General features: G+C 51.9%; 1 protein-coding gene across 6 annotated transcripts in view; it reads right to left on the bottom strand.

The window, feature by feature from the left end:
* Positions 1–211: 211 nt before the first annotated feature.
* Positions 212–27814, bottom strand: part of NF2 (NF2, moesin-ezrin-radixin like (MERLIN) tumor suppressor) — an 87537-nt gene continuing 59934 nt past the window's right edge. Inside the window, exons 9-17 of one of the 6 annotated variants that reach the window (XM_059040897.2) lie at positions 24215–24289; positions 22429–22542; positions 19529–19651; positions 18643–18860; positions 17336–17441; positions 16736–16863; positions 14593–14758; positions 13189–13233; positions 212–2982 (exon numbers count right to left, since the gene is read on the bottom strand). In XM_059040897.2, coding sequence (XP_058896880.1) covers positions 13198–13233; positions 14593–14758; positions 16736–16863; positions 17336–17441; positions 18643–18860; positions 19529–19651; positions 22429–22542; positions 24215–24289 — 966 coding nt within the window. In that variant the 3' untranslated portion in view covers positions 212–2982; positions 13189–13197. Of the gene's footprint in view, positions 2983–13105; positions 13234–14585; positions 14759–16735; positions 16864–17335; positions 17442–18642; positions 18861–19528; positions 19652–22428; positions 22543–24214; positions 24290–27814 lie in introns of those variants that run through there. The other 5 variants (XM_059040898.2, XM_059040896.2, XM_067015025.1 and 2 more) reach the window with 5 other exon arrangements.

Consider the following 27814-nt stretch of genomic DNA (forward strand, 5'->3'; position numbering starts at 1 on the left):
CCAGTACAGGGCCTGCCTCACAGGAAGCACGAGGGGTGCCCTGGTGAAGGCACAGTCGCGGTGCTGTCGTCAGCCCGGAAAAGGGGACCCTTTCACCACCAAAGACGTGGGGCTGGAGCTGAGGTCCTGGACATCAGGGAGCCGCCACCTGCCAGCCCCAGTCACCACTTCAATGGCCAGAGCAACAAGCAAACTGAGGGAGCCCAAGACGAACTTTTTACAATTTAGAATTTTTATTAAAACAATCATTTAAATTACAACAATCCCCCAGAATAGAAAATGGCCTTCCCTGGTCTGGCCCTGACAGGAGGCCCCATAGGAAGAAGGGTGGTTTGACGTCTTTGAAAACGGGTGGATGGAGCTTTCCTGGAAGCCCAGAGGGGCCAGCCTGGCCCCCGGGTGGCTGGGAGAGGCCATCTCCCTGCCAAGGCCGCCCCCCTCGAGGAGCCTGCAGGCCCCAGCCCTGTCAGCGGCGAAGCTTAGCCAGTCGCAGGTTGTTAGCCTCAGGACTTGCGGTTTTGATTTGAAAAAGAAAGGGAGAGAGAAACCTGTCCCCAAGACTACAGAACGCAATCACTCAGGAAGCGTTAGGTAATGCCGCGGGGTGCTGTCCAGCAGGGCCCGATGGGTGCGCAAATACCTTGAATAACTGTGAGGACAGCACAGGTCAGAGCCGCTGGGGCTGAGGTGGAGCCTCAATCAGATCAACGAGGTGCCCTGTGTGGACCCGCCAGGCACTGCCAGCACAGCCTCGCTGAGTGTTACCAGCACGGCGCTTCTGCCCGAGGACCATCGGGAGCACTTCTAACGAAACGATCCGGGCAGGGCCCTGCTCTCAGTGGAGGTCGGGGGCTTCCTTACTTAATAAGACCTAAGCTCGTTCACTTACAAATCACAGAGTCACCTCGGCCATTGGCACATGCCCTGAAAACCAAGCTCTGCTTTCATTCCTTCTTCCACCGGGGCTCAAGATATTTCTGAGGGCCGCCATCCTCTCTGCCTGTTCATCTCTGGGAGGTACCTGCCAGCTCTCGTCCCCAAGGACAGCTGCCTTGTCCCTGCTGGAGCCAGGCTCTGCCGGCCCTCCAGAGTCTGCTCCCTCCACAGCTCAGATCCCAGCCGGCTCCCCTGTGGCTGCACGGCTCGGCATTTCCCAGACTTCAGACATACACACAGCAGTTAAATAATAAAAAAACAAAGCCTGACAACATTTTTATAAATGACCATCACGCTCTGTGCCCACAGCCATTGTTACAGACTAAATGTGCAGGTCAGGGATGGGTGGTGAGCCTGAGGAAACAGCCTCACAACTGTCAGACCTTACATTACAAATGCGGCCGGAGGACCCCCGCTGGGACCGTGTCTCGGGAAGAGGCCTCAGAGGGACAGAGAGACACAAGGGAACCTTCCAGCTACAGCCATTCATGCTTAGTGTCCAGATTCGGAGTCCCGCCCTGCATGTCCTGAGGGGCTGGGGGGACACATAGGGCTGGCTTCCTCCGTGCAAGGTGACCCAAGAAGGTGGTGGCGAGCCCAGGACTCCACTAGGTCAGCTTGACCACGGAATTTGGCAGGATCTCTGCGAGCTTCTCAGTTTCTCAAAACCACACAGGAGTGCCAGAGGCCACCTCTGCCCTCGGGAAATCTCCAGGCCCTCCCACGCCTTCATTTAATACACGTCTTTTCACTGGTTACCACTTATCCCCGGCTCTGCACAGCAGCCTTATCGGAAGGATGTGAATGGTCTGGTGGGTCACAGCAGCACCACCAGCCATGGAGGAAGAAAGGGCAGGAAAGCGGCCCCAAACCAAGGAGTATGGGCCGCGGGGTGGCTTTGTGATCTGCTGCCACCCGGCATGGCCGGGGGTCGCGTGTCAGCAGGTGCAGAGCACTGACTGAGGGGTCACCTGCATCCCCTCCATCACACAGCCCAGGGGAGAACATAAAGCGAAGGGCTCTCAAGGAGACGAAGGCAACTGCCAAGGAGGCCCAGGTACAGCCATGGGGGGGAGGGCCTTGCTGGCGTGTGGCCAGGAGGAAAGATGATTCAGATCAATGAGGCAGACTGGGGCCAGTGGAACTGGGTGTCGGGGCCTCAGAGCCCTACAGAGACCCCCGGTCATGGCTGGGCTGCCAGGTGCTGACTAGAGTGTCGGGGAGCCCCTCCACCCCACCTGCCACGTGCAAGAGAGGCTACGGTTGGTGAGGGCCCCGCCTGCCACCTGGACCCTGGTCTGAGGTGGCAGAAGAAAGGCAGCGAGTGTTCTGTAGGGTGCAGGTTCCTACACGGCTCTGCTGGCCTCCCAGGCCCTCTGCTGGCAGAGGGCCTTTCCCATTCCCCACCAGCTGGCAGCCGGAGGGCTACCTCAGGGGTGCCTAGGCCGAAGACCCATTGCCTGGCTCGCTCTCCAATGATGTGTAGCAGGCAGGTTGCTGTGGGCCTGGGCTTGGGCGGCCACGCTTCTTCCCATGCCAGTTCCAAACCAGTGAAGGAGATGAATGTTCTGGGGACGTGGGGGGCAGGGATGGCACCAGCCTCCTGGTCTCCAGGGGGGCTGTGTACTTCACTTCCTACAGCCACTTCCCAGACAGGGCTGGGAGGTCAGCAGTGGACAGTAAGACACACACCCCAGGGTGCTTTGGATGAAGGAAGCACGGAATCCCACATTAGATAAGGAAAGACAAATACTCAAAAAAATTTAAAGACTCAGGTCAGGAGAACTAGAACCCCAAGAGAGATACTTCTACAGGGTCATAGTTCAAGGCAATTGCACATGAAGGGGGCTGGGCTCTCCGCTCAGCCAGGAAAAGCTCCAGAGCTCCCGAGGAAGCCCCCATCCAGCCCGCCTACGGACGGCTCCCTCGGTGTCAGGCCCATCCCATCGGTGCCGCAAGCAGAAGTGGCCAATCCTCGGGTGGCTGGGTCACCTGCTAGAGCTCTTCAAAGAAGGCCACTCGGGACTTGGCGCTCTGCAGGGTGAGCTGCAAGGAAGCAGAGAAGAAAGTGAAAGGGGGGCTGGCTTTCAGTTCTTTCACAACAGGATGCCCTCCTGACTCCCGGACTAAACTCAAAGGTGGCTGAGAGTGAAAGGGAAGACGGCTCAAGTAGATGTTCAAGAAGCTGGTGGTCAATCCCAAGTAAGTTTCCAGATTTGCCCAGGAACTCAAATTAGGAGGTGACAACTGAGGACATGCCAGGAGGGATGGCTGGTGGGCAGAAGCATGTCAGCAGGAAAATGTCATCAATGTCACCTTTTCACAGAGGGCAGGGGAACCCTGGGCATTTTAATAGATTCTCACGTCCCCATCTACAAAGGAGTCTCTACAAGGCCTCTTGGTGTGCTTGTCCATGCTGGTCACAGCCTGGGTGCTCATCCGCTCCAGGGCCCTCCTCAGCAATGCAAGTGTCTCAGTCCTCATGCCCTGGGCACGCTGCTGTGGCAAGGAGACATGGCCTCGGGCAGGGCAGGCCTGTGTCAGGTGAGGAAGAGCTCATCCTTTCCACTCCTGGCTCCCCAGGTGGCCCCAAAGCAGACTTGCCCGTGAACTGGCAGCTGAGAGGGGGTTTCCATCCACAAACTGGGAGGCAACGGGCTTTCCAGGTAGGGCTGGTTTAGGCAGGGAGGGCGCAGCACATAGGGCGGTGCTCTGGGCAGAAACTGTGAGAAATTCCCAGGAATGCTGTCTTGGCGGCACAAACTTGAGAAGACGTGGAAGGGAGAGGGAGGCTTGGCGGTGGAGCTCTCGGTTTGGCAGATAAAGCACGAACCAAGGTTTGTGACCTCCCAGGCTGCCAAACCCCAATCCCCCAACTCGGGAGGCCCCTTCCCAGGATCTCCCCAAACAGAAGCATCTGGCATGGGCGTACCCCCAGTGCCCTGCTTCCTGCTCTACTCCTGAAATCAGTTACTTGGGTGAGACTGTGTGCTCCATATCCAGCTCTGGGATTTTGCTAAGGAGTGTTTTCAGGGAGGGGGGACACAGAGTGCGTACTGTTCATCTTCATACCCTCAAACCACTTAGCTTAGTGCTTTGCACATAGCAGAAGCTCAGTTTGTTGAGTGAATAAGATGTAGGTGATAATGATAACGAAATGGTGCGATGCATGGGAAAGTTGAGAACTCCACCTGGGGCTAAGAAGGCCCAGGCGCTAATTCTCCATCACCAGCTCGCTGTGTAGCCCCAGTGGACACCCTTGACCTCTCTGAGCCACTTTTCTCTGGAGTTAAACCATGGGGCCAGGCTAGATGGCCTGGCCCATTCCCTCGACCTCTGGCAGTCCCTGAATCCAAAGAGAGCTTGGCTCTCCAAAGGGTGGGGGAAGAAGACTCCAAACCAACCACTTCACCATCAAAGACACGCAGCATCAGTACACTCAAAATGAGACAGCTTGAGAGCCAGCTCTTTAAATCCTGCCAAATCTTTTGGCCTTGAAGTTCCTGACTAACAAGCTAAATGCAGGGAGACATCTGAGCTCTTTTTTTCAGTGGAACCAATTTCAGAAACCCTTTGGAAAGCCCAGCTCCAACGGGAATGGAGAGAGCTTTCATTTCTTTGCTGAAAAGGAACTCCCTCTAGAAGGATGGGTTTCTCCCTAAACACAAGCAGAGGAGAGGGGCCGGTGCTCTGTGATAATGGAAACAAGGATGGTAACTGGGGAAGAAAGAAAGAGAGCCAGAGAGCCACTGGGACAAAAAGGCTCTTGGGGGAGAGTGAATCAAAAGGTGTGAAACCCGTGTCTCCACTCGGGTTCCTCCCACACTCCCGGGGAGGCCTCAGGCCGGCTTGTCAGGGTACAGGGGACCTTCAGGGGACAGGGGCTCTGCTGCAGCCCTTCCTTCCATACACTGAGTCACTCACAGACACAGCCAGACTGCCCGACCCAAAGCCCATCTGGGCGGCTGGGTGGTCCTGGGCAGGTCACTGACTCCCTCTGGCCCCAGTTCCCACCGAGAAGCAGGGGTGGTGGCAGCCCCTGCCTCACAGGGTGACGTGCGGAGGGACAGAAACTCTGTGGAGCGCTCGGTGCCGTGCCTGGCGCGCGGTGAAACGCTACTGCTGGTGTTATTAACAGCAGTGTCACGTCCCCTCTCCCCCAGCTCCGGCTCCTCTCCTTCCGGGGGGAGCAGGGCAGAGGGCAGGTTCGGAGGGGTGAGGGCGAAGGCAGGGTTCACAGCCTCTGAGGCAGGGAGAGCAGATGCCCCCGTCTTCCCCAGGCATGGAGCCCAGGCTGTGGGGGCCTCCGAGAGCCTCCTGCCCGTTTGTACAATGATGGCTCCAAGAATTCCTGGATCCTCCTACCAGAGCTGCGTGCTGGCTGTCCCCTTGAGGTGCCAGTGGAGGGTTTTGGCAGCTCTGGCAGCGCCAGACTCCAGTCACTTGAGCGTGTGCTTGTCGGGAGGCAAAGCCCTCTTCGGGTGGGCAACACACTGCCCTGGATCCCAGCCCGCACTGACCTCTTATCTCGCAAGAGCAGCAGTCGCACCCCAGACCAAGGAGAGGTGCGGCGCGAGATCAAACACTGGCCGTGCAGAAGGAGAGCACCCTGGACGCGCAGCCTCGGCAAGAAGACAGTACCGTGGTCTCCAGGCTGTTGGAGGGATGGGCAGAGCCACCGCATGGAGGTGGCGGACGTGGCTGCTGACACCAAGGGCACTGGAGCATCCCACCTCGGCCCACAGGCAGACCTGGCTGCCCCGCCCCCACCTTTTACCCTTTCTGTACAGTCTGTGGTGGTTCCAATTCCAACAGGAAGCCCGTCATCAGAGGATAATCCCGCATGAGCTGACTGGCACTGCCAGAACCCTTCCTCTGCCTGCCCCACCTCCGCAGCGTCCCTCATCTCAGGCATCAGGACCTGCTCGTGCTGGAGTGCAGGCTGGGGAGCTGGGCAGTGAGGACGGTCCGTGGGGAGAAGCCTGGGCTTCTTTCTTCCACATGGAGACTCAAGCCCAGGGGCAAGGAGGTTCCCCCTCAGGCACTGCCAGCTGCGCTCCGGCCCAGCTCCACCCCACACCCCAGCCCTCCCCTCACCTGTGGGATCTCTCACCACCTGCTCTTTCTAGAAATCTCACTGACTGTCACATTGACTGTGTAGCCTCAGGCAGGAGGTATCCCTAAAGGAGGAAGGGAAGGCTTAGAGGAAACAGCACAAAGCTAGTCCTTCATAAAGGGAACTGCCTCTGCAGGTCGTCTTCGTAGACTCCTGGAAATTGGCTCACAAGCATCCTGGATTCCCGCCACCCTCTCCTACCCCAAGGTGTACAAGCCACATCAGCGTTCGGTATGTCTTCCTGCTCAGGGACGGGCCTGGCTCTCCGCACAGCGCGGCAAAGGGACCACAGAGATGATCCACCACCCTGGGCCTCGCATCCTGCGGTGCCACACGGTGAGAGCCGGAGTCAGCCGCGAGGGCCACCCACCACCCTGCAGCCCCTTTGGTGATCCAGCAACGCCTGTCATCACCCCAGACCCACTGCTCGGGGGGCAGCACCTCCAGGACTGGGGCGGTGCCGTGAGGGACTCCCCAGGTGCACAGAACGTGGCTCTACGACCACGTTGCCATGCTGGGCGGACTCTGAATTTCAGTAGGTGGTGAAGCAGAAAGGCCTCAGGATGCGGACAGACAAGCAGGGCCTCTTGGACAGTGGCTGCCTCATTCTGGGACCTGTCAAGTCTGGTCCACCTTCTCTGAATCCTTCTGAGGACACGCGGGTAGAGTTCTGCCCGAGCATAACTGGTGGCCACGTCTGCCCCGCACCGTCCAAAACGCTCCCTGGGTCCAGACAGAGGCGGCCAGGGAGTCCTGGAGGCCGTGTCCAGCCCCTCCGGGGGCTCTGCGCCCCACGTTTCTCTCACCAGTTCCCTGAAGATGACAAAAGAACATGAAGTTTCCTAACCAAGCACGGGACTGACCCGCTTCTCTCTTGCAGCTGTCTCCTCACATCTGATTAAAATCCACCGTGTGAATAATACAGGAGGAATTAAGTTCTCTCTTGACTGAACCAGCTGTTCAAGTCTGTCACTAATCCAGCTACATTCTGAGGAGACAAACTTCCTCTTTCTTTCTCGGCTGCATATCTGTATGGTGTGGTTTTCGTCTTCGGGGGGCTCTGGTCCACCTGTGGCCTGGCCCCTTCTTCCTGCCCAGCCTTGATAGACACAGCCTGGCAGAGTTCCTCCACAGCCATCTCCGCATCACACTGCCCACTGTTTGTGACGGCCACCAGGCTGTGCAAGGGCAGGACGGGGAGCCTCCTGGCAGGGCGAGACTTCTTCACACCACCCGAGCTGTGTGCAGTATCACCGAACAGACACCTCCGCCAGCTAATGAATCAGATTCGGGAGACACTTCTGTCTCCTTAAAAAGACAGGAGGCTGGCTCCCCCAACCCTAGGGAAGGACTTGGTACCCAGCAGCCTCTCCTGAACCCGGGCTTGCATACAATATGCAGACTCACGGGTTCCCACTCACTGGGCGAGGGTTTCAGGCAGCCCATCTAGATACGAGGACCTGGCTTGCCCCTGAGAGAGGGTCCCAGGGTCTAGAGACAGCAAGCCTGGAAGCACAGAGACCAGCACCAGGCTCGCCGATCCTTCCTGGCCTGCTCTGCAGTGAAGGCTTCCAGCTATGAAGCTCCTCCGGCCTCACTCCCAGGAGTGCCCCCTGCTGGAAAACCACAGCCCCAGGCTGGCTGCCAGCTCCCTCCTTCCAGCTCTCCTCCAAAAGTCCTTTTGAGGGGGATTGCTTCCCAAAGTGAAGAGAGAATAACTAAATGTATTCCGGCACAGAGCCTGCAGCAGCAAGGCTGTTTGATTAAGAATGAATTACACTTTCATCAGCACAGAGAAATTGATTCACAAGGCCGCACTGTGATAATCTTGTTCCTAAAGCAAAAGGGGGTGGGTGGGACACAGAGCCACTTCGGCTATCAATGATGAGAGAGAAGAAGCTCTACAATTAAGCTGGGAGAAGAAAACTAATCAGAGCGCCAGGATTCCTCCAACTAGTCTCTGGGGGCTTCACCTCAATCCACTCATCCTGGGGGGGAGAAGAGAAGAAGGGGTGGGGGAGCGTCTAATTCATTTTAAACAAAAAGAACAAAAAGACCCACAACGCTGAACCCATTTTAGATACTAACCTAATAACTCTAGGCGCTGAGACTCTGCTTGTCCCATAAAAATGCAGTAGAATTGAAATGCAAGCCCTAAAATCATGTTACACTTCCTCTCCACCACTACATATTGAGAACGAAGGAGCGGGGGAGGGCGCAGATACAAAAGGACAGGCAGATTCTCCACCAGGAGCAGGAAGGTGACAGCCAAATCCAGCAGCAGCAAATTCCAACATAATCTCTGGTTTGGGGTGTGATAAACATTCCCCTTCCAAATGAAAGCTGAGGGGGCAGGGCCGGTGAGGGGGGATAGCTGCTATAAACTGGTCAGATTAAGCTATTCTGCTGTCTTGCTAGTTGACAGCTTGTACTCAAATGCCATCTGGTGATGTGCACGGGGAGAGAGCTGTCCACACACTTATCCCTAAGCAGAGGTGGGATGAAGGGCCAAGTCCACCACAATTAACAAATCCAATTTGGTATCAGCTACTGTATCTGCTCTAGAGAGAAATATGGCTGGGAAAACCCAGAGGGTGCCTTTGGTTTATTAATCCTTTAGGGACCTAAAGTGGCAGAATGATGCCTGGAAACCGGTATCTGCCCATGTCTCAAGCTGCCCATGTGATGCTGGCAGGGCCTCACTTCATTCCTCTACCTGGAAAATGGACGAATCGGCCTGATTCACCTCGCTGGGCGGGGGGAGGCTAACTGATGGGCACAGAGCACTCTGAACGAGCACCTTCGGGAAATGGGGCAGATAGACTGATGTCATTTCCAATTGCCAATATCAGGAGGGAAATCACAGCAACGATCATAAGAATAGAACCTCGAGCCCGCAGAATGAGTTTGCATCCCGACTCTTCCCTCCCGCTGTTGCAGTGACAAATCAGGTGCTGGAGGAAAGCTGCACTGAAACGTCGTATCTTCAGTGCTGAGGGACCAAATGAGATGTCGTACTGCATCCGATAAGGCCCACTAATGTCCTCAGACACTTCCAAATGGTGGTAAAATACCCTAGAAGGGCAAGGCAGGTTTTGCACGCTCCTCAGCACCTCCCAAAGGGCAATGGCTTGACCAGGTAAAGCCCACCAACCAAAGGGAGGGACTGGATCGTGGTCTTTTGGCAGAGGCTGGTAGAATCTTCTATCTAGGGAGCTACCAGGAACAAGCAAGAAAACTGGAAGTGCTCGACAGTTAAGAGGCACGTGGACATTCAGTTTGCGTGAGGTGGGAGTGGCCTTCAGGGATAAGCCCAGGCGTCACATCCAGGAGGAGGGTGCGCTGTGACCAGCCCATGCCTGCAACGCCTCCCCCACGCTTCCCACGGAGCCAGTGCCCTCTCTCCTGTGTTCTGAATCCACACCTGGTGCCTCTGCTGACACCTGCTCTCCTTTCTTCTCCACCCGCCCCCCACATCTGCCCTGTTCTCACAAAGGGAAAGTTCTGGAGCCAGGGAGCCAAGGCAGGGGACGCTCCATCAGACAACTCAGGGTTTCCAAAGCAGGCAGAGCCATGTGGGTCCCTGAGCGGGGTCTGGGGGTGCTGAACGTATTCACCACACGGGCAGCACAGCCTGTGGAGCTGCCCCCATCCAGGCAGGCGATGCTGATGGAGGTCACAAGGGAGGCCTGGCTGGTTGTTTTAACTGTGGGAGACGCCTTTCACGCATATTCACCCTCACCCTGTGATTTATCACTTCCCTGGTGTTTTAAGTGCTCCACTTGACTTGGCCAGCCCTGCATCTCCAAAGGGAGTCCGTGCAAATTGAAGATGACATTGGACTTTTATGTCTTCCTGATCTGAGAGAGGCAGCTGGAGCTTCAGATAAATGTCGAGGCTCCTCATTCCTGCTCCTCCACCAGCGGAAACCACAGCTAGACCTCGGTGATTCACACCATTTACGAAAAAAATAAGCTTTCTAAGCTCTGTGACCCCCCAGGATTTCTCATTTGTCGACTGCCTTTGAAATCCTGTGCTTCTTCAGAGACCATGGGCACAAAAAACAAAGACAAGTTTCCTGGTGCTCAGACAAGCCCAGAACTGGGGAGTGAAGCTGTCCCTTGAGAGGGGATGAAGGGTGTGAACGTGTTGTCACCTCCAGAATGTGCTGCCCAGCTAAGTCACACCTGGCCACCACTCACTTCATCAGTGCAATGGCTCTGAAGGCAAGAGGTTCAAGCCCAAGACACCGTGTCCCCCTCCCCCAGCCTCACTGCCAGACCCCACACCCTCGCTCACAAGACCCAGAGTCCAGAATACATGTCACGGTCACTCCCCCCGAGAATGCCACAAATCTACGTTCCCAAGGGCAGCTTCTGATCACTAGCAGCGCTCGGGACTCAGATGCAAATGCCAAACCAGTTGTACTGATTATTGATTGGGAGAAAATTGAAATGTGGAGTTAAGATTAGCAGGAGGAGAAAAATACACCCTTGCAAATCCAAATCAGATAGTATAGTCAGCGGAGTTCATTCTGGCTTTTTAAAAGTTTTTACCTCTAAACACACAGAAACTAAAACACTTACTGGATACGCGTGTCACAAGTTGTGCACTAACTGTGGTGCGTCCCTCAGCCCAGGCTCACAAGCAGATTTGTTTCTTCATATAATTTTAAGCACTTGCTGAGTCCTTACAGTGAACTCACTAAATTCTCATAACAATCCTGGGGGGAACGAACTGTTTTATTCCCTTTTTACAGGTGAGGACACTGACCCTTAACCGAAAGTAAGAATTTGAGAGATAGTAAGTGGCAGAGCAGCGGCAACCCCGGTGAAGAAAACTGGACTGCCTCTCAGCATTCCCATGGTAACCCGTGGGTAAACCCTTGTAATTAGCTTAAGTGTCACCAGCCCCAGAGGGTCCTGATGAGTCGGGGCCAGACACCGGCCTCGAGGTGAGGCAGGAGAGGACAGAGAGCAAGGGGGAGGAGTACACCCAGATCACGGGAGGTAGGAGAACCAGTCTTTCCTTGAAGAAATCTATGATCAAGAGACATTAAAAAACAAAACAAAAATCAATGCAGGCTGGTTTGAACCATGATTAATGACAAGTTTCAGGACAATGGAAACTCTCCAGTTCACCACCAGTCTGCATTTCTCATCCCGGACTTTCTAGATGGAGCTGTGCCCTTGACATTCTAGGTGTCCACACTTCAAAGCCCGCCATGGTATTTCTCGTCAGCTAGGCTCACTTCAGCCCAGACCACAGCAGGCACAAGGCCAGAGCCGCCCAAGCACAGCAGGTGACTGGCCGTCAGGCGTGGTCACTGGCCACAGGGACCACCAAAGTCTAGAAAGTGGAAAGTGCATCCAACTTCATGTGTAGCAAAAGCTGCCACTATTTAATCTGGTGATACTAAGTCCAGCTGTATTAAGAGCCGACTCCATTTTATTAACCCTTGATTAATCAGAATTCTTGATTAACTGGAGCTTGGCAGTGTACTTTGAAAACAAGTTCACATCAAGACACTAAAAAAAAAAAAAAAGAAAAAAAAAGGCTTCTGTGCATGTCCTAGGAGCGGTACACATTTGCCTACAAATCAAACATCATTTGTCTATAATCACAGCTCAGGGAGAACTGACGGTCAGAAATGGGTCCCGGAAGAATTTAAGCATTCTGAATCATTACAGAAAGAAGAGAGATGAAATCATATCAAGGTAGAACAGGATGGTCACATGCAGAGAATATCTGACAGCAAAGACTAAAACAAAAAGGGACTTCCTGCGTGCCCCTGTGCTTGCCACAGGGTCCTGGAAGCCACAGTGGAGCCGCCCCGGGGTCCCCTGGGTGCCACGGGGTGATCCCTTGAGCAGAGGTGCCACCCGGCCCGCCCACTCCATGCTCTTCACGCCTGCCCGGCGCGGAGCATGCGCCGCTTGGTGCTGGCGTGTTCAGCGCCAGCGTGTGGTATGAAAGCTGAAGAAACAGGAGTCCGCTAAACAAAAGTGTCACACACAAATTGTGGTTCACGCCACGGGTTCCTGGAACCACTGACAGATCGAATCCATCTTCTAATGAGATCCATCTGGGACTTTAATAGCAACCACAAATAGGATCTATCCTACGCCAGATCACACTTTTTGGTACAGAGATTCCAATGGGCTTATTTTATTCTAGGAGCAGAAAGCACAGTGAGGACACCAAAGGACACATCCCATGTGACTGTCAGGTGTGGGTGGGCTCGCTGGCAGGTGTACTACTGGGGAGCAGGCGAGGAGCAGAGGCGGGATGTTATTATTGGGCGTAATAAATTCTCTCCACTGCCTAGGCCTGTTGGGAGAATAATGAACTGTTGCAGAAGGAAAGCACCAATTATTCAATTAATTCACTCCACGAGCACTGACTGCCCGTCTGCTGGGTGCCCGGACTGCTCTGTCCTGACATGAGTTCACGCCGACTGCGACCGCGCCCCAGATTGCGGAGAAGCCCAGGCAGAGGTGGCCGTCAGTGCACTGGCAGACAGACAGTCCGCTTAGCCTGACTGCATATCAGACCCCTGTGCTCTTGGTTTGCTGTACTTGAAAAGAGAATAGATGTGTACAGAAAGGGAGGCTCTAGAGGAAAACGAGGGAACACGGGCAGCCCTTGCATCCCACGACCAGAAGCTGCCAGGTATGACTGCGGGTCTTCAGAGGCTGTCACCACATGAAAGGTCTTGATCTCGTTTTAAAGGCACCAGTCTTAAGAACACCCAAATTGACCCCGTTTCCATGCTAGGGTTATTTATCTAAGGAGTACGTCACCAAGACAAAGGACTTTAGACAGACCTGACCGGACAAGAAGCCATGACTTTCCCCAGCCCGACAACGACACAAGATGTGAAGGACGGCCGGTCCTACAGCCCAGGACATGCTCTTCAGAACGAGGCAGCCTTCTGGACCCTGGAGGCTGTTCTGGCCTCACAGGGCGGATGCCTGCTCTCAGACTCGAAGCATGCTGCGGCCAGTCCCCAGGCACCACCTGCCCTCGGAAGGGCTCGGCACAGCCCGGGGACAGAGACAGGCAAGCTCATGCAGGGGTTAGTATCACAGAGGGCAGTCCCATCACCACATACAGAGTACCTGGGAATAACCTACTTTGAGGGCTCAAATGCAGATAGGTCTTCTGCCTTGGGCTTGAGGCTAAACCAGCAAAATAAAATGAAGAAAAACAAAAACATACCCTGTGATATCAACAATGCCACATATGCCATTTGCAAAATGCTCAGAGAGGCCTGAAATTGTGACAAGTGACTTCATTTGTGTGTTTTTATGGCTTGGAAATGGGTCTCCCCAGCTTTCAGTACCCCAGGGCCCTGTGGTCGAGGGCCCGGCTCACGGAAGCAGTGGCAAAGATGAGCCTGTGCCCGGCACCCGTGGGAGGGAGTGGGGCAGGGAGGGGGTCCAAGGCAGCTCCTGTGAGGTCCGACTGGCTCACTGGCCCAGTCATCCTTCTTCCTCTCTGTTCACTGGCTGAGGCCTCGCTCCAGCTCCCCTTTGCTAACTGTTTCAGAAGCTGGAGGAAAGAAGAACGTGGACTGTGGAAAGGTCTCTCCCTCCAGGTCACCCTATTAAAACGAATTCTCTACTCGGTGCCAATACTAACTGTAGTCAAGAGGGACGATTCGGGGCTCCCGACTGTACCCCTCAACGATGGCAGGTAGATATGGATCTCTTGCAAACAGACAGTTCTCAAACTGGGAGACCAACTTAAAGACTATGCTAAAGCGTACAAAGTGAAACACATCTATCACCATCTAAACTCAATGAAGAGCCTTGTCTTACTGACCCCCATTTTACAGGTGCTAGCCTGGTCCTGGGGGAAGAGACAGGAACTGACATCACCGGGCAGGAGAGGACCTTTCCGCTTTGCCCAGCGTAAGAGATGTACACTCTTGGGCTGAGAGTCAGTATGGAATGTAACTTCCTCCAAAATGCTGAAAGCTCAAAATATCCGTGGAGAAAGACATGAAACTGTTAGCAACATAAATGAAGTCTCAACTTTTAAAACATTAAGGTTCTTCTAGATACTCCCTTTCAAGTCTGAAAAAAGTTAAAAATTCAGAATTTGGTTTCTAAATCAAGAACAGAATTTTACAGCCCTTGCCACTTAAAAACACAAAAAGACGAGAGGGAGAGTCCATTCTCAACAGTCTCCCTTTCATTTTGCTTTCTCATTAAGTAAGGCAGCTCCCTGGGCAGAACTCCCCTTGGCTTAGAAGACAGAATTGCTTTACTGCTAAATGATGGATCAAAACCTGCCCTGTAACCGTGATTCATTTCATCAGCGCTTTTAACACAAGCTCCCCTTCCATCGAGCCAATGGGTTCACAGTCATTGGCAGATTAAATTCCCTTTCTGGCGTGAGTCAAAAAATTTCCTCAACTAAGTACATGTAAAAAATGACAACAGTCTAATGACTTGGCTACTGAGGAAACCAGATGCCAACCTCACATTTCATTAAAGACTGTCCTAATCAGCAAAAGACAAGAGGCTCGGTACCTTTTTAATGGTATTGTGTTTGCTGCTGGTGCCGCCCTGATCAGAATTCTCGTTGTGCAGAATATCCAAGGCCGTCTCCCTCTCTTTGAGTTTCAAGGCCTCGATCTCTGTCTTGAGTTCGTTGAGCTGCTCCTGTAGGTGCTTGCTCTTCTCCATATACTCCACTCTGCCAGAGAGAGGACAGAGTATCAGGGGGTCTGGCAAACAGTGAGGTGCTCGGTGGCCTAGAGGCTCCAGACCCACACGCTGCTTGGCCTGGGACCCAGGGTCTGAGCCTGGGGTTCACATCTCTGCTCAGCCACTCACGGGCCATGGGAGCTTGGGCCAGTCATTAAACTGCTCTGCATCTGTTTCCTCATCCATAAGATAGGGATAACGATCACAGGGCTGTGGTCAGGATTAAACAGAAGGAAGTGTAGGAAAGCCTCAGTAAACTCTCATACCAGTTGTAATGGATAACAGATAGCTTTTAGTTCTATACAGAAAACAACGCAAGAAACAAGCCTCCTGGCATCCAAAACAATCTTGTCTCAACCCTTCTCAGAGAAGTAATTCCATTCTAGGGACCTCTTCTGATAGGCCATGACCACACCCCTACTTGTTTTGGGACATTCTCCTAAAGATGACAGAAGCTCACTCAGAAAACACCAGGAATAGAAAGATGCCCACCACCACCTGCAAACACACATGGTTATCTATGAGGGAAGCCATCCTCAGGGTGTCCAGCTACACAGGCACAGCCAGGCAAAGTGGGCATCACAGACACAAGGGACATTCTGCAGTGATTCCCATGCACGGGTGGTGCCTGGTGCACACAGGTAATGAGTAAGAAAACATAAACTGTAAAAAAGCAGTATGTCGGGCTTCCCTGATGGCGCAGTGGTTGAGAATCTGCCTGCCGATGCAGGGGACACGGGTTCGTGCCCTGGTCCGGGAGGATCCCACATGCCGCAGAGCGGCTGGGCCCGTGAGCCATGGCCGAGCCTGCGCATCCGGAGTCTGTGCTCCGCAATGGGAGAGGCTGCAACAGTGAGAGGCCCACATACCACAAAAAAAAAAAAAAAAAAAAAAAAAAAAAGCAGTATGTAGCCTCACCCTGATCACACAACCATGTACTGCTGAGCATGCCTACAAAACAGTGAAGGGTAGAGGGGAACTCCACCATGGGTGGAGGGGACTGCAGGTGCCACAGAAAGAGATGCTGGGTCCCTCTATCCTCAGGACATGAGCCCAGAGAGACTTACTGCCCGGCCTGTGGCTGTCCGTGCTGAACACAGAGAGGGTTACCTGAGGACACCAAACAAGGTGAAAGCACATGGGCCGCAAAGTCAGACGGATGAAGTGCTGAACCCCGGATCTGTCCCTCATCAGCTGTGGGGTGCTGGGTGAGCTCCTTAAATGCTCTAAATCTGGGTTCTCATTTATAAATGGGAACACTAAACCTACCTTTGAAGTCAGTTGGTGGGAATGAAATGAGATAAAAGATAAAGGACCCTGTCACCCAGGCACCCCGTGCCTGGCAGCTACTGTGACGCTTCCCTGGCCAGCCATGGCACAGATGGCCGATTTACCGACAGCTCTGATTAGGGGACCTCGGTTAGATGCCCTCTGCAGTGGGGCTCCCTTCCATCTCAGAGCCACGTCCCTTGACCATAAAGTGAAGGAGGAGGACAGCTCAGGGCATGCTGGGCTCAATGTGTGGCTCCCGTGGCAGGGCTGTTCAAGCTGACTGTAGCCCCAGCTGTTTGCCCTCCTCAGCCTTGAGCTTGAGTTTCTTCTCTCTCACCTTTGTTCTAGACATGGGACCTGCCACAGAGCTCAGCCACCAGAGAACACAGCTGGGAAACGTGTCGCATCGCCAGGTTAGAACACGACCACCATGGACCACCACGTGAACAGCGGTCTGACTGGCTTGGAGACCTCTGACAACCAGTCCTAGACTTCAGGTGAGCTCTGGAGCCACTATAAACTCCGGGTCACCAATCAAGTGTCATTTTTATCCTGGAAGATGAATGCTGGTCTGTCGCCCTTCATTTCCAATTAGGAAATTCCTCTCCCGGTGGGTGAGGACAGAAGAAACCTTTGTAGGCGTTAGTGCCAGGCTGCCCACGTGGGGCACGGGGGAGGGGAGGGGGCTCCGTACTTTTCTTTCTCTATCTCCATGGAAAGCCGCTTCATGTCAGTATCCTTGAAGTCGAAAGACAGGCTGTCACCGATGAGGTTGAAGCTTGGTATGTCAGGAGGCAGCGGGGCTGGGAGTGGGTTCATGGGCTACAAATGAGAAATCTGATTAGGAGGTTCGATTCCACAAGAACAGAGGGCACTGCTGCGTCAACCACCCACCCCTCCAGAGGCCACAAAGGCTCTGGGCCCAGCATGCCCACCCCTGAAGCAGAGGGTGAGGCAGTTAGATTTGTTTTGAGGACTTTCTCCTCCCAGATCAGAGGGTCGTCTAAAATATGGCCCCAATCTACTTCTCCCACCCTCTGCCCTATAAGATCGTCAATGGTATCATTTATTACCCCTTGGACCACTTTGCTTCCCACCTCTGTTACTCTACTTAAACCAAGTCACCTCCCTACGTCCCATCTCTCTTTCAAGGCCCTAGAATATTCTGCACCATTCGCTCCACCATGCGCTTGCTTAACAGTTGCCCTGAAGGCGCACCAGGGGAACCGGAGGGCTGGGGGGTAAGGGACCAATACGAGGTGAGAAGCAGCGCGGCTGGAAGCCCCAGGCTCACCGGGTACGTGGGCTTGGTGGTGATTTCCAAGAGCTTCTGCTTGGCTCTTCGCTCTGCCTCGCGGGCTTCCTGCAGGTCCTGCTTCAGCTGATCTGCCTCCTTGGCCCTGCAAGGAGAGAAGGGGCCCTCAGCTCCACAGAAAATGACAGGAGGAGGAAAGAGACCCCTCTTCCCCCTTGACCCCCGGAGAGGAGGGAGCTGGGTTAACCCTGAGGGTGGCACCAGACCAGGCAAACAAGCACGGGGGTGGGGGGGTGAGGGAGGATTTACATGAAATCAGAACTTCCGAAGCAGGAACAACATTCCCAGGTATTGTTCATTTCAACTGATTTCCAGTTTAAATCAAAACTGGGAGAGCAGTGAAGCAGGTGGCCAGAAGAGTCAAGGATGAACCTTTGCAACTGGGGGAGGGGGAAGGAAATCGGGGGAGGGGCTAGAAGCTGCTTCTGCTTCTTTCTGGGTGAGAGTGGGCTGGGCAAAGGTGTCATACTGGATCACAAAGGGCAGGATGTGAAAGAACTGATTCTTCATGACCCCCCAAGCGAAACAACCTCCTCGGGCTGGAAGATAAGCACGTAGCTGAGGGCCTCGTGCCTTGTCAGGACATCGGACCCAGGGGACCCAGCCCAACACACATCACTTGTGGGGAAGTGACTGCACATGGAAAGAAAGGAGCCTGGGGCAGGGCGGGAAACACAGAACCATATTCCCAGAATGACATGCAAAGAATAGAGAGGAAACTGTAGCGACTGCACCCTGGCAGTAAAAAGCCAAATTCCGGTGTTCTAAACCCACAGACCAAGTGACGCGAGGAATGAGCCAGGGTTGTCTGATGGCTGCAGAAACAGCACAGCCCAGAGCCTCCAATTGTCTTTGAAAAGCACAGACTACAGTCCCATCCTTTGACCTGGTCGTGAGCCAGGGCACCCTGCCCTCCCCTCCCATCTTCAGGGAAGCGTTAAAGGTGAATAGCTGCTGTCCCCCCCCCCACGCCCCTCAAACCAAAAGGGAAAAGAAGCACATTCTGTAAATGTCAGAAGAGCCTCCTCACGTCTCCTCAGCTAACAGCAGCCTGTGGACAAGCTCGATGGTCTTCCTGTAAACACGAGCATCACAGAGACGGGGGCTCATCGCAAAGGCACAGCCCGACCAGAGTCCACTGGCCAGGAGAACTATGTTCTTGCACCCGTCCAGCTCCAGCCCCACCAGCCTGTGCGGGAAGGAGCCTCTGCCCCTGCCCGGGAGACGGGTCAGCAGCTGCCAGCAGGCTCTGCCCCAGCGCAGGGCCTCCCCGCCCCCATGCTGACCTCCTCTCGGACTCCTCAGCCATCTTCAGCGCCAGCACCTCGGCCTCCAGCACCTTCTGCTCCATAAGGCGCTTCTCTTCCTCCGTCCGGATGGCCGTGGCCTTGATGCGCTGCATCTCCTGTTCGGCCTCTGCCGCCTTCTGTGCCAGGAGCTTTGCCTCCTCCTCAGTGATTTGGGCCTTTTCGGCCAACAGGTCGGCTGTCTCCTCGGACCGCATCTGGAGGAAGGAGTGTGGTCAGCGGGAACAGGAGTCCTGTGCCTGTCATCCTGCCCCGATCAGGCCTCAGACACTCAGGTCAGCAAGGACCAAGGTCTTAGACTCCTTGGGGCTCTGCCACTGAGTGTCCCCAAGCCACACCCTTCAACTTCTCAGAAGGCCCTTCAGGGTCCCTCCATGGGGACCCACTTGAGCTGAGGCTACACTTCATGAGGGAGAAACCCAACTTAACTCTGTCCTTCTTTCTCTTTAAATAAGTGCTTCAAAAGCACGGGAGACTGTGCCCTCTGGGGACACGTCACAATGTTTAGAGACATTTTTGATTGTCACAAATGGGGGAATCTGGTGGGCAGAGGCCAGGGACACGGCCAACCAGCTCTCAACACACAGGATGGCCCCCTCCAGGGGATGACCTGGCCCCGAGGTGGGGCGGGCCAAGGCTGAGACACCCTGCGGGAAAGGTGACCCACGGTGAGTGGAGTCTGCCTGCACTTGGAGGTTGAACTCAATCTAAATCTGCTCCTGGAAACACAGGCAGAGAGGAAGACAATAACTTTTTAAAGCCAAAATGTCAAAGTAAATGTGGCTAATCCATGGTCCTTGGGGCCTAACTCCAGAGCCAGAGGGAGTCCGAGTAGCCTCCCAGGACCCAGCCCCTTGGAAGTCACCAGGGCTTCGTTGGCCATCGTTGCCTCTTCCTTCATCTGCAGCAGTCTCCTCTCCAGCTCGTCCCTCGTGCGTTCAGCCTCCTCCCTCATCTGCTTTTCTCGAGCAAGGCGCTGCCTCTCCATCTGGGGGGAATGAGCGGCCGCTGGTCACAGGGCCCCATGACCTGCTGTGCCACAGATCTGAGGACGGCCAGTGCCCAGGGTCTCCCCTCTGGGGACCCTTTTCTTCCCTGGACTTTAGGTACCAGTGTCGTTCTCCTCGCCCACCACCCTCCATCCTTCTAAACCAGCTGTAGGGTAGAAAGCCGTGCTCCCTGAAAAATCATCTAGTTGTAAATGAACAAACAGCAGAACATGGAGCCAGTCTCCACCTGGATGTACGGGCGCATCCGTACACGCTGGGTACAGAAACAGCTACCTGGCCAACGTGCCTGAGACCCCAGTGACTCTGCCCTGCAGCTGACAGGACACAATGCAGGCTCCTTCTCCCCAAGGGGAAGCTCCAGAGATAGACCACGTGTCCCTCTCCACCACCATGAGCCATCGTGCCACTTCTTATCCACACGGACCCCTCCCACACCTCTAATCTCATCAACAGTAGCTCCACTCTTGCCTCTGACCCTCCGAGAAGATGGAATCATCCGTGTGATGCATCAATAGCTCACACATTGTATTTCACAGCAGGAGGCAGCAGCAGCCAGGCACAAACCCCCACAGCCTCAAGCGGAAGCAACTCCTGAGCCAGGCCTGCGACAGGAGGGAGCCCGCCAGGAGGAGTGGGGACGAGGCCCTGATCCTCAGGGCACCAGCACTAAGCTGCTGCCGCCTCCCTTGCCTTCTGGATCACTGTATTAATTGGGCCACATGCCGAGCTTAATAAGGGGAACAAGCAGAGGACAAGTGCTATTCTCTGTGATCCTAGGGCTCTAGCTGAGATCAGAAAGCAGGAGCCAGAAGTGACCACTGCACCATTTTCTTCCTTAAATAATCAAAGCACATTTAATTACTTACTTCTTGCTTCAATCTTCTCCCAAACACAAGATTTTTAAGATTGCTGCTTTTTCTAAATAGTAAGTCAAAAAAATGCATTGGGCCTCGAAGGAATCATGCAAAGACAAGCAATAAAATACAGTAAATTTTTCTCCAGTTTTCCTCTTGCAGTTCAATGAAAAGCTTGGCCGATTTGTTCTCTAATTTCCATCATATTACAATTCCCATTAGGTGGATGACTAGATCCCCATTATCCTCCACTTGAAAAAAGTCTAGGGCTTCCCTGGTGGCGCAGTGGTTGAGAATCCGCCTGCCGATGCAGGGGATACGGGTTCGTGCCCCGGTCTGGGAAGATCCCACATGCCGCGGAGCGGCTGGGCCCGTGAGCCATGGCCGCTGAGCCCGTGAGCCATGGCCGCTGAGCCTGCGCGTCCGGAGCTTGTGCTCCTCAAGGGGACAGGCCACAACAGTGAGAGGCCCGTGTACCGCAAAAAAAAAAAAAAAAAAAAAAAAAAAGTCTACAATCCCCTTCTGCTCTCAGCATTGCACTCTCCCTGAGACCTCCACCCCAATCATAAGGGACCTCCTGTTTGCAAAGCGGTTTCAGCTCACAAAGACCTTCAGGTACAGTGTGTCCTCTGATCCGAGACACAGAAGAGAGATACTTAGCTCCACTTGACAGATAAGAAAACCGAGATCTGGAAGGTAAGTCAATCACTAGGGTCACATACTAAGTTTCACATCTGGCTCCAAGGTCAATGTCTGTACTGCTGGGCCATGGAGCCCCTGACCTGTGGTTGCCAGATGCCAGGAACGTGCATCTGCCATCCTACAGGCAGTGCAGGTCCAGGGGTGTGTTCAAGCTACTCTCTGCACAGCCTGGAGGCTTACACGCTCCTTGCCGTGATCAGATCTCTCACTTCTAAGCTTTCCTCTGCTGATAAAGAGGTCAGAGAGGGCTCTTCTTGAAGTTGCCACTATGACCCAGGAGCATTTCTTTGTCCAGCAAAACCCATTCCACTGCCCCCCACCCCACCCCAAAGCATCCCGAAGAGTACATCTGTGGCCTGCCATCTCAGAGAGCAAAGAGATGGAGCCGAGAGTGCAATGGATCAAACTAGGCATTTAATTCTAAATCTCAGGGCCGGGAGCCAGCTTCGTCAGAGGACCCAGATTAGAGAGCTGCACACAGACTAATTATTACCCCTCCAAGCCTGCAAGTCCTAAGGGCAGCCGATTGCAGCTGCTGCTACTCTGTCTAGTAGTTCATCCAAAGCCACGATTGATATTCTCAGCAGTGGGGCTCAGATTAGCTGTGTGGATTGCGGTGAGTCAAAAAAGGTCTAAGAGTAGATAACAATGATGCAGGTCGTCCAGGCTGCTGACAACGTGCTCCTGGCACCTCTCGCTGTGGGTGATGTGCCGCCTGGGCTGACCTGCAATGGGGAAGTGTGGCCGGAGTCTAATTCCAGCAGTGGGCGCAGAGATGCCGCCCTGCATTCCATCACCATCTAATTAGAAAAGGAGAAGTCTGGGCACAGGAGACAGGCAGGCAGAAAGAAAGAAAGCTTAGCTGCATGGACAATGGATGGACAGACGGACGGATGGATGGATGGGTGGGTGGATACACGTGGGCTTGGCTATCTCTGCCCACAACGTGCATTAATCACACTTCACTCACTTCACTGGAGAAATAACTAGGGATGTGTCTTTGAGATATGCTGTTAGAGTTTATTCCTCATTTCCAGAGCTGATGTCCCACCATCATTTGTTCATCAGCCAAAAAGACCCAATAGGAATAAAATAAGAGTAGGCAGATCCGTGCTCAAAGGACTCCTGTGAGCCCATGACCACTCCTTCCATCCCGGCCGAGACCACCACCAGGAGACAGCAGTAGTTCACCTGCTCACCTGCTTTCTGGCCTTCTCCTCCCTGGCCTGAGCTTTCATCTGCTGAACTTCCAAAGAATCGGCCTTCCTCCTCCTCATAAACAGGTCGTGGTTCCCGATACATAGCTGGAGAATCTGTGCAATGAAAGCAGGAGAAATGTTATACCTACATGTTGACTCCACTGAGACAGCACAGCAGCTACAGCATCTTGGTCCAAGGGGCCTTGTGGGGAAACTGAGAGAAGGTATGGAGGGAAACACCAACGTCCTCCCTGTGGCCTCCAGGCCTCAGCTCTGGAGACAATCACAGTGAAGAGAGGAAGGGGCACCATTTAGCTTGTCTTCTGATGCCCCTCACTCTGCGGAGTCCGGGCATGGCTCTGCAGACCAGGGAAGATGATGGCAAAGCTTGCTCAACAGGCAGGGCTGGGACGACAGGTCATTCGTGGGAAAAAAGTAAGTTGGATTCCCCCACCTCCACCACATGCAAAACTCGACTCCAGAGGGATTAATGCCTTAAGTGCAAAGATCAAGCCCTGGAAATTCTTAGAAGAGAACATAGAAGAATATCTTGATGGTCACAGGATAAGGAAAGATGTCAAGCAAGACACAAAAAGCACAAATAGTTAAGGAAAAGATGTATATGTTTATCTACATTAAAATTTGTTAAGACATAAAAAAAAGAGGAAAAATAAGACACAAACTGGAAGAAGAGATAACCAATAAAGAAAACAAACAACCCAAAAGAAAAACAGCCAAAAGACAAGAAACAAGTTTGACAAAAGAGACAATGAGACTGGCCAATAAATATACAATAAGATATTCAACCTTATTAGTAAATATAAAGATGCAAATTAATATGACACTGAGATACTATTTTAAATGCACAAGATTGGCAAAAATTTTTAAAGGCTAATAACACAATTGCTGAGGATATAGGATGTAAGGCAAAACGAAGTCTCACCCAGGGCTGTTGGATCTGTACATTAATTCACCTTCTTTGGAAAACAACATGACATAACCTTGAATTTGGACATATACCACATGCAGGGCTATGTGAAGACACTCTCTAGTCTCCAGGGAAGCGATTGCCCATGCACACCAGTGGGCAGATACTAGACTTAGAAAGCACTTAATTGTCCATTAACAGGAGAACGGAGGAAAAAATATATATATATATATATATTTGTTTAACAGAATATATAATGGAATATTATACAGCAGTGAAATGAAAGGACCACATCTTTGAGCATCAACATAGATAAATCTCAAAAACTAATGTGTAAAAAAGGCATGTGTCAGAAGAACACAGTTGATAGCACATATATAAACTTCAAAAACATACATAACTTGCCATATACGAACTAAAGTTCTGATGAGAAGCAGGGGGATATTAAACACACAGCTGAGAACGGTGGTGACCCTCGGGGAGAGAGGGGACAGCAGAGTGCTAATGCAGGGGTGGTTCCACAGTGTTGGCAGTGTGCTATTTCTTAAAGCTTGGTGGTGGGTAGGTAGCTGTTTATTTCTGTTGTTCTTTATGCTCCATGTATACATTATATATATCCTTTCATATGTATGAAGTACTTCAATAAAAATAACTTTTAGAAATTGCTCATCACAAAATGTAGATTTGACTCTTTAGGTTAAGCTAAAGAGAAATCTTTCAAGGCTGATCAGAGAAGCACATACCAAGTGAGTTATCATTCTACACCTCACAACATGTCAGTCTGATACTGGTTCAAAAACGGCTTTCAATTTCACAGAAAAACTACAGTCTGTAACAAAAACCAGGATCTCAACTTACCAGCTTATTAACACGAAGCTTTGAGGAGTTAAATTTGAAGACATCAATTTTCTTATCCAATGGCTTAATAGTAAACTATTAAGAAAGGAAAAAGCAGAAAACAGTTTCAGTCTGATAACCTAGAACATTGCCACCAACTGGGAAATTCCACAAAGCAGCAAACCCCCTGGCAAAGATCCAGCACAAGGCCATGCCTTGTCCTGGCTTCATGGTGCCCAGGAAGGTCAGGGTCCTGGAAGCTGGGTTCCCGGCACCAGCTTAGGCTTGGAAATCTGAAATACAAACCCTTGACGGGCCCAACCTTGAGGCCAACACTGGGAGGGCCACTGCAGAGGCAGCCCTGCCTACAGGAGGCTCACCACCTGGCTGGAACTAGACCAACAAGAGTCAACTACTCGAGAGATTACATCACGTGTTAGTGCCTCATTGGGTGGCACAAATCACAAATCCTCAGGGTAGGATGGACATAAGCTGGTCTCAGACAAAGAATATGACAGAGAAGCTAAAAGGTAGGATGAAGGGACATTCTGGACAGGGCAAGCAATAGAAATAAGGCAGAGATGGGGAAATGAGCAGTGTTAGCATATGTGTGTGTGTGTGTGTGTGTGTGTGTGTGTGTATGTGTGTGTGTGTGATTATTAACTCTTTGATGACTGAGATAAAACCATGGGTTTAGACTGGGAGGAAGGCAGGAGTGGGGGCTGGTGAGGTGGGTTGGGGCTGGGCAGTCAGAAGGGCTTAGATTTGATGTGACAGCATACAGGGCATCACCCCAGACTTCCAAACATGGGGATGGTTTGATGAAAGCTGTTAATAGAGAGAATACAGTTAAAGAGTGACAAAGAATGGAATATAGTAGAAAAGTAAAATACTACAAAAATCCAAGGGGAAAGAAAGAGGAATGCTATGGATGCGCGGGTGGGAGGGTGGGTAGCTTAGTAGGAGAACCCAGGGCCAGACTACCAGGCAGGGTCGAATATAAAGAAAAATAGCAACTGTTGTTCTCACTCATTCCTGATGAGACCGGACAGATCCTAGATTTCAAAAATACACTTTATTTTTTAAATTTATTTTTAACAACTTTATTGGAGTATAATTGCTTTACAATGGTGTGTTAGTTTCTGCTGTATAACAAAGTGAATCAGCTATATATATACATATATCCTCATATCTCCTCCCTCTTGCGTCTCCCTCCCTCCCTCTCTCCCTATCCCACCCCTCTAGGTGGTCACAAAGCACAGAGCTGATCTCCCTGTGCTATGCAGCTGCTTCCCGCTAGCTATCTAGGTTTACATTTGGTAGGGTATATATGTCCATGCCACTCTCTCACTTCGTCCCAGCTTACCCTTCCCCCTCCCCATATCCTCAAGTCCATTCTCTGCATCTGCATCTTTATTCCTGTCCTGCCCCTAGGCTCTCAGAACCTTTTTTTTTTTTTAAGATTCCATATATATGTGTTAGCATACGGTATTTGTTTTTCTCTTTCTGACTTACTTCACTCTGTATGACAGACTCTAGGTCCATCCACCACACTACAAATAACTCAATTTTGTTTCTTTTTATGGCTGAGTAATATTCCATTGTATATATGTCCCACATCTTTATCCATTCATCTCTCGATGGACACTTAGGTGGCTTCCACATCCTGGCTATTGTAAATAGAGCTGCAATGAACATTGTGGCACATGACTCTTTTTGAATTATGGTTTTCTCAGGGTATATGCCCAGTAGTGGGATTGCTGGGTCATATGGTAGTTCTATTTTTAGTTTTTTAAGGAACCTCCATACTGTTCTCCATAGTGGCTGTATCCATTTACATTCCCACCAACAGTGCAAGAGGGTTCCCTTTTCTCCACACCCTCTCCAGCATTTATTGTTTGCAGATTTTTTGATGATGGCCATTCTAACTGGTGTGAGGTGATACCTCATTGTGGTTTTGATTTGCATTTCTCTAATGATTAGTGATGTTGAACATCCTTTCATGTGTTCGTTGGCAATCTGTATATTTTCTTTGGAGAAATGTCTATTTAGGTCTTCTGCCCATTTTTGGATTGGGTTGTTTTTTTTGATATTGAGCTGCTTGTAAATTTTGGAGATTAATCCTTTGTCAGTTGCTTCATTTGCAAATATTTTCTCCCATTCTGAGGGTTGTCTTTTCATCTTATGTTTTCCTTTGCTGTGCAAAAGCTTTTAAGTTTCATTAGGTCCCATTTGTTTATTTTTGTTTTTATTTCCATTTCTCTAGGAGGTGGGTCAAAATGGATCTTGCTGTGATTTATATCATAGACAAAAGATGCACTTTAAACATGAATATCCACTCCCAAGAAAGACTTCCTAAGCAGATGAAGTCATTTAGGAAGATCTATTCTTGGGTATTTCTTTCACATGCTATATTGTCCAACAAGGGGTTAGCACACAGAGGACAGAAAAATGGTCCTTTGTTTCGCTTTTGGTCAAGTGAACTTAGAAGCAGTATTGCTCTTGTGTAGGCTGCTATTTATGAATTTCGTGAGCTTATTTTTGGCCTTGCTATCAAAGCCCAGAGCTGTCAGTGGGAAACCTCAAGGAGTGGGGAAACCACAGGCTCTGTGCCAAGCCCGGGCATGCACACAGAATCAATGGCTCACTTCAAATAAGCCAGCACTTCTGTTGTGACAGCACAGTTGTTGTATATAATGACCAAGACTACTTCTCATCATGTCAAGTCAGCTTGGGGCCCTTGCACTGTGCGAGTTACTGAGTTATTCCCAGGAGAGGGAATATTAGTTTACTGTGTCAAGCCATCGCACTAGGGGAGACTTCACTCCTTGGCTTCCGTGAAGGATGAGTGTTTTGGGAGCCTTTAGCACGTGAAGTTGTGGATGTGCAGTAAATAGACTTTATGAAATTAGAGATGAAAAACTACCAGCACACCTACTGCTTTAAGTCATGTAGAACTTTCAGTTTAAGTGCTTTAAAAAAGAAATACCTAAATGCTCATCTCCTGGGCTACTTACAAAAATCTGAGAAACCAAAATGTTTTGAATTAAGAAGCTCAATCTGTCTCATCAAGCACGGCCGAGTGGATCTCAGCCACATACTGGCAACCAGGGGCCTGGTGCTCCTTTCCTCGAGTTGCTACACGAGGAAAGAGAAAGCAGGAAACCTGCACGGGGTGGGGGCTCTGCAGGCAGTCACGTGGGCTGTCTCTGTTACTCACTCCACGCCCAGGCCTGCCTTCCTCAGCCCGGTGCAGAGTCTCAGGGCCCGTCCTCTGTGCTTCCCTGGAAACTCAGGGGATGTGGCTTCTGCTATTCCTCTCACCAGACACAAGTCACCCGATCCCTCTGCATCTCTGCGTCCTGAGGTGACACAGAGCAACCAGAACACAGCCCCTCCTCTCACAGCAGTGTTCTTGTGAAGACTGAATCAGAGCCAGGGCAAAGCTGCTGGCAGGCAGAAAAGCACCATACCATCACCACCTCTGTCACCAGCCACTCACACTGAGGTTATGTATCACGGCAGTTGAGTCACTGACTTGAGTTATACTTGACTATAACTTCCCTGAGGGCTGAGATTGCATTCTCTACATCTTTGTTTCTCCCACAAAACCTAACACAA

Source organism: Kogia breviceps, chromosome 15, assembly GCF_026419965.1.
Source record: "Kogia breviceps isolate mKogBre1 chromosome 15, mKogBre1 haplotype 1, whole genome shotgun sequence".
Taxonomy (NCBI): Eukaryota; Metazoa; Chordata; class Mammalia; order Artiodactyla; family Physeteridae; genus Kogia; species Kogia breviceps.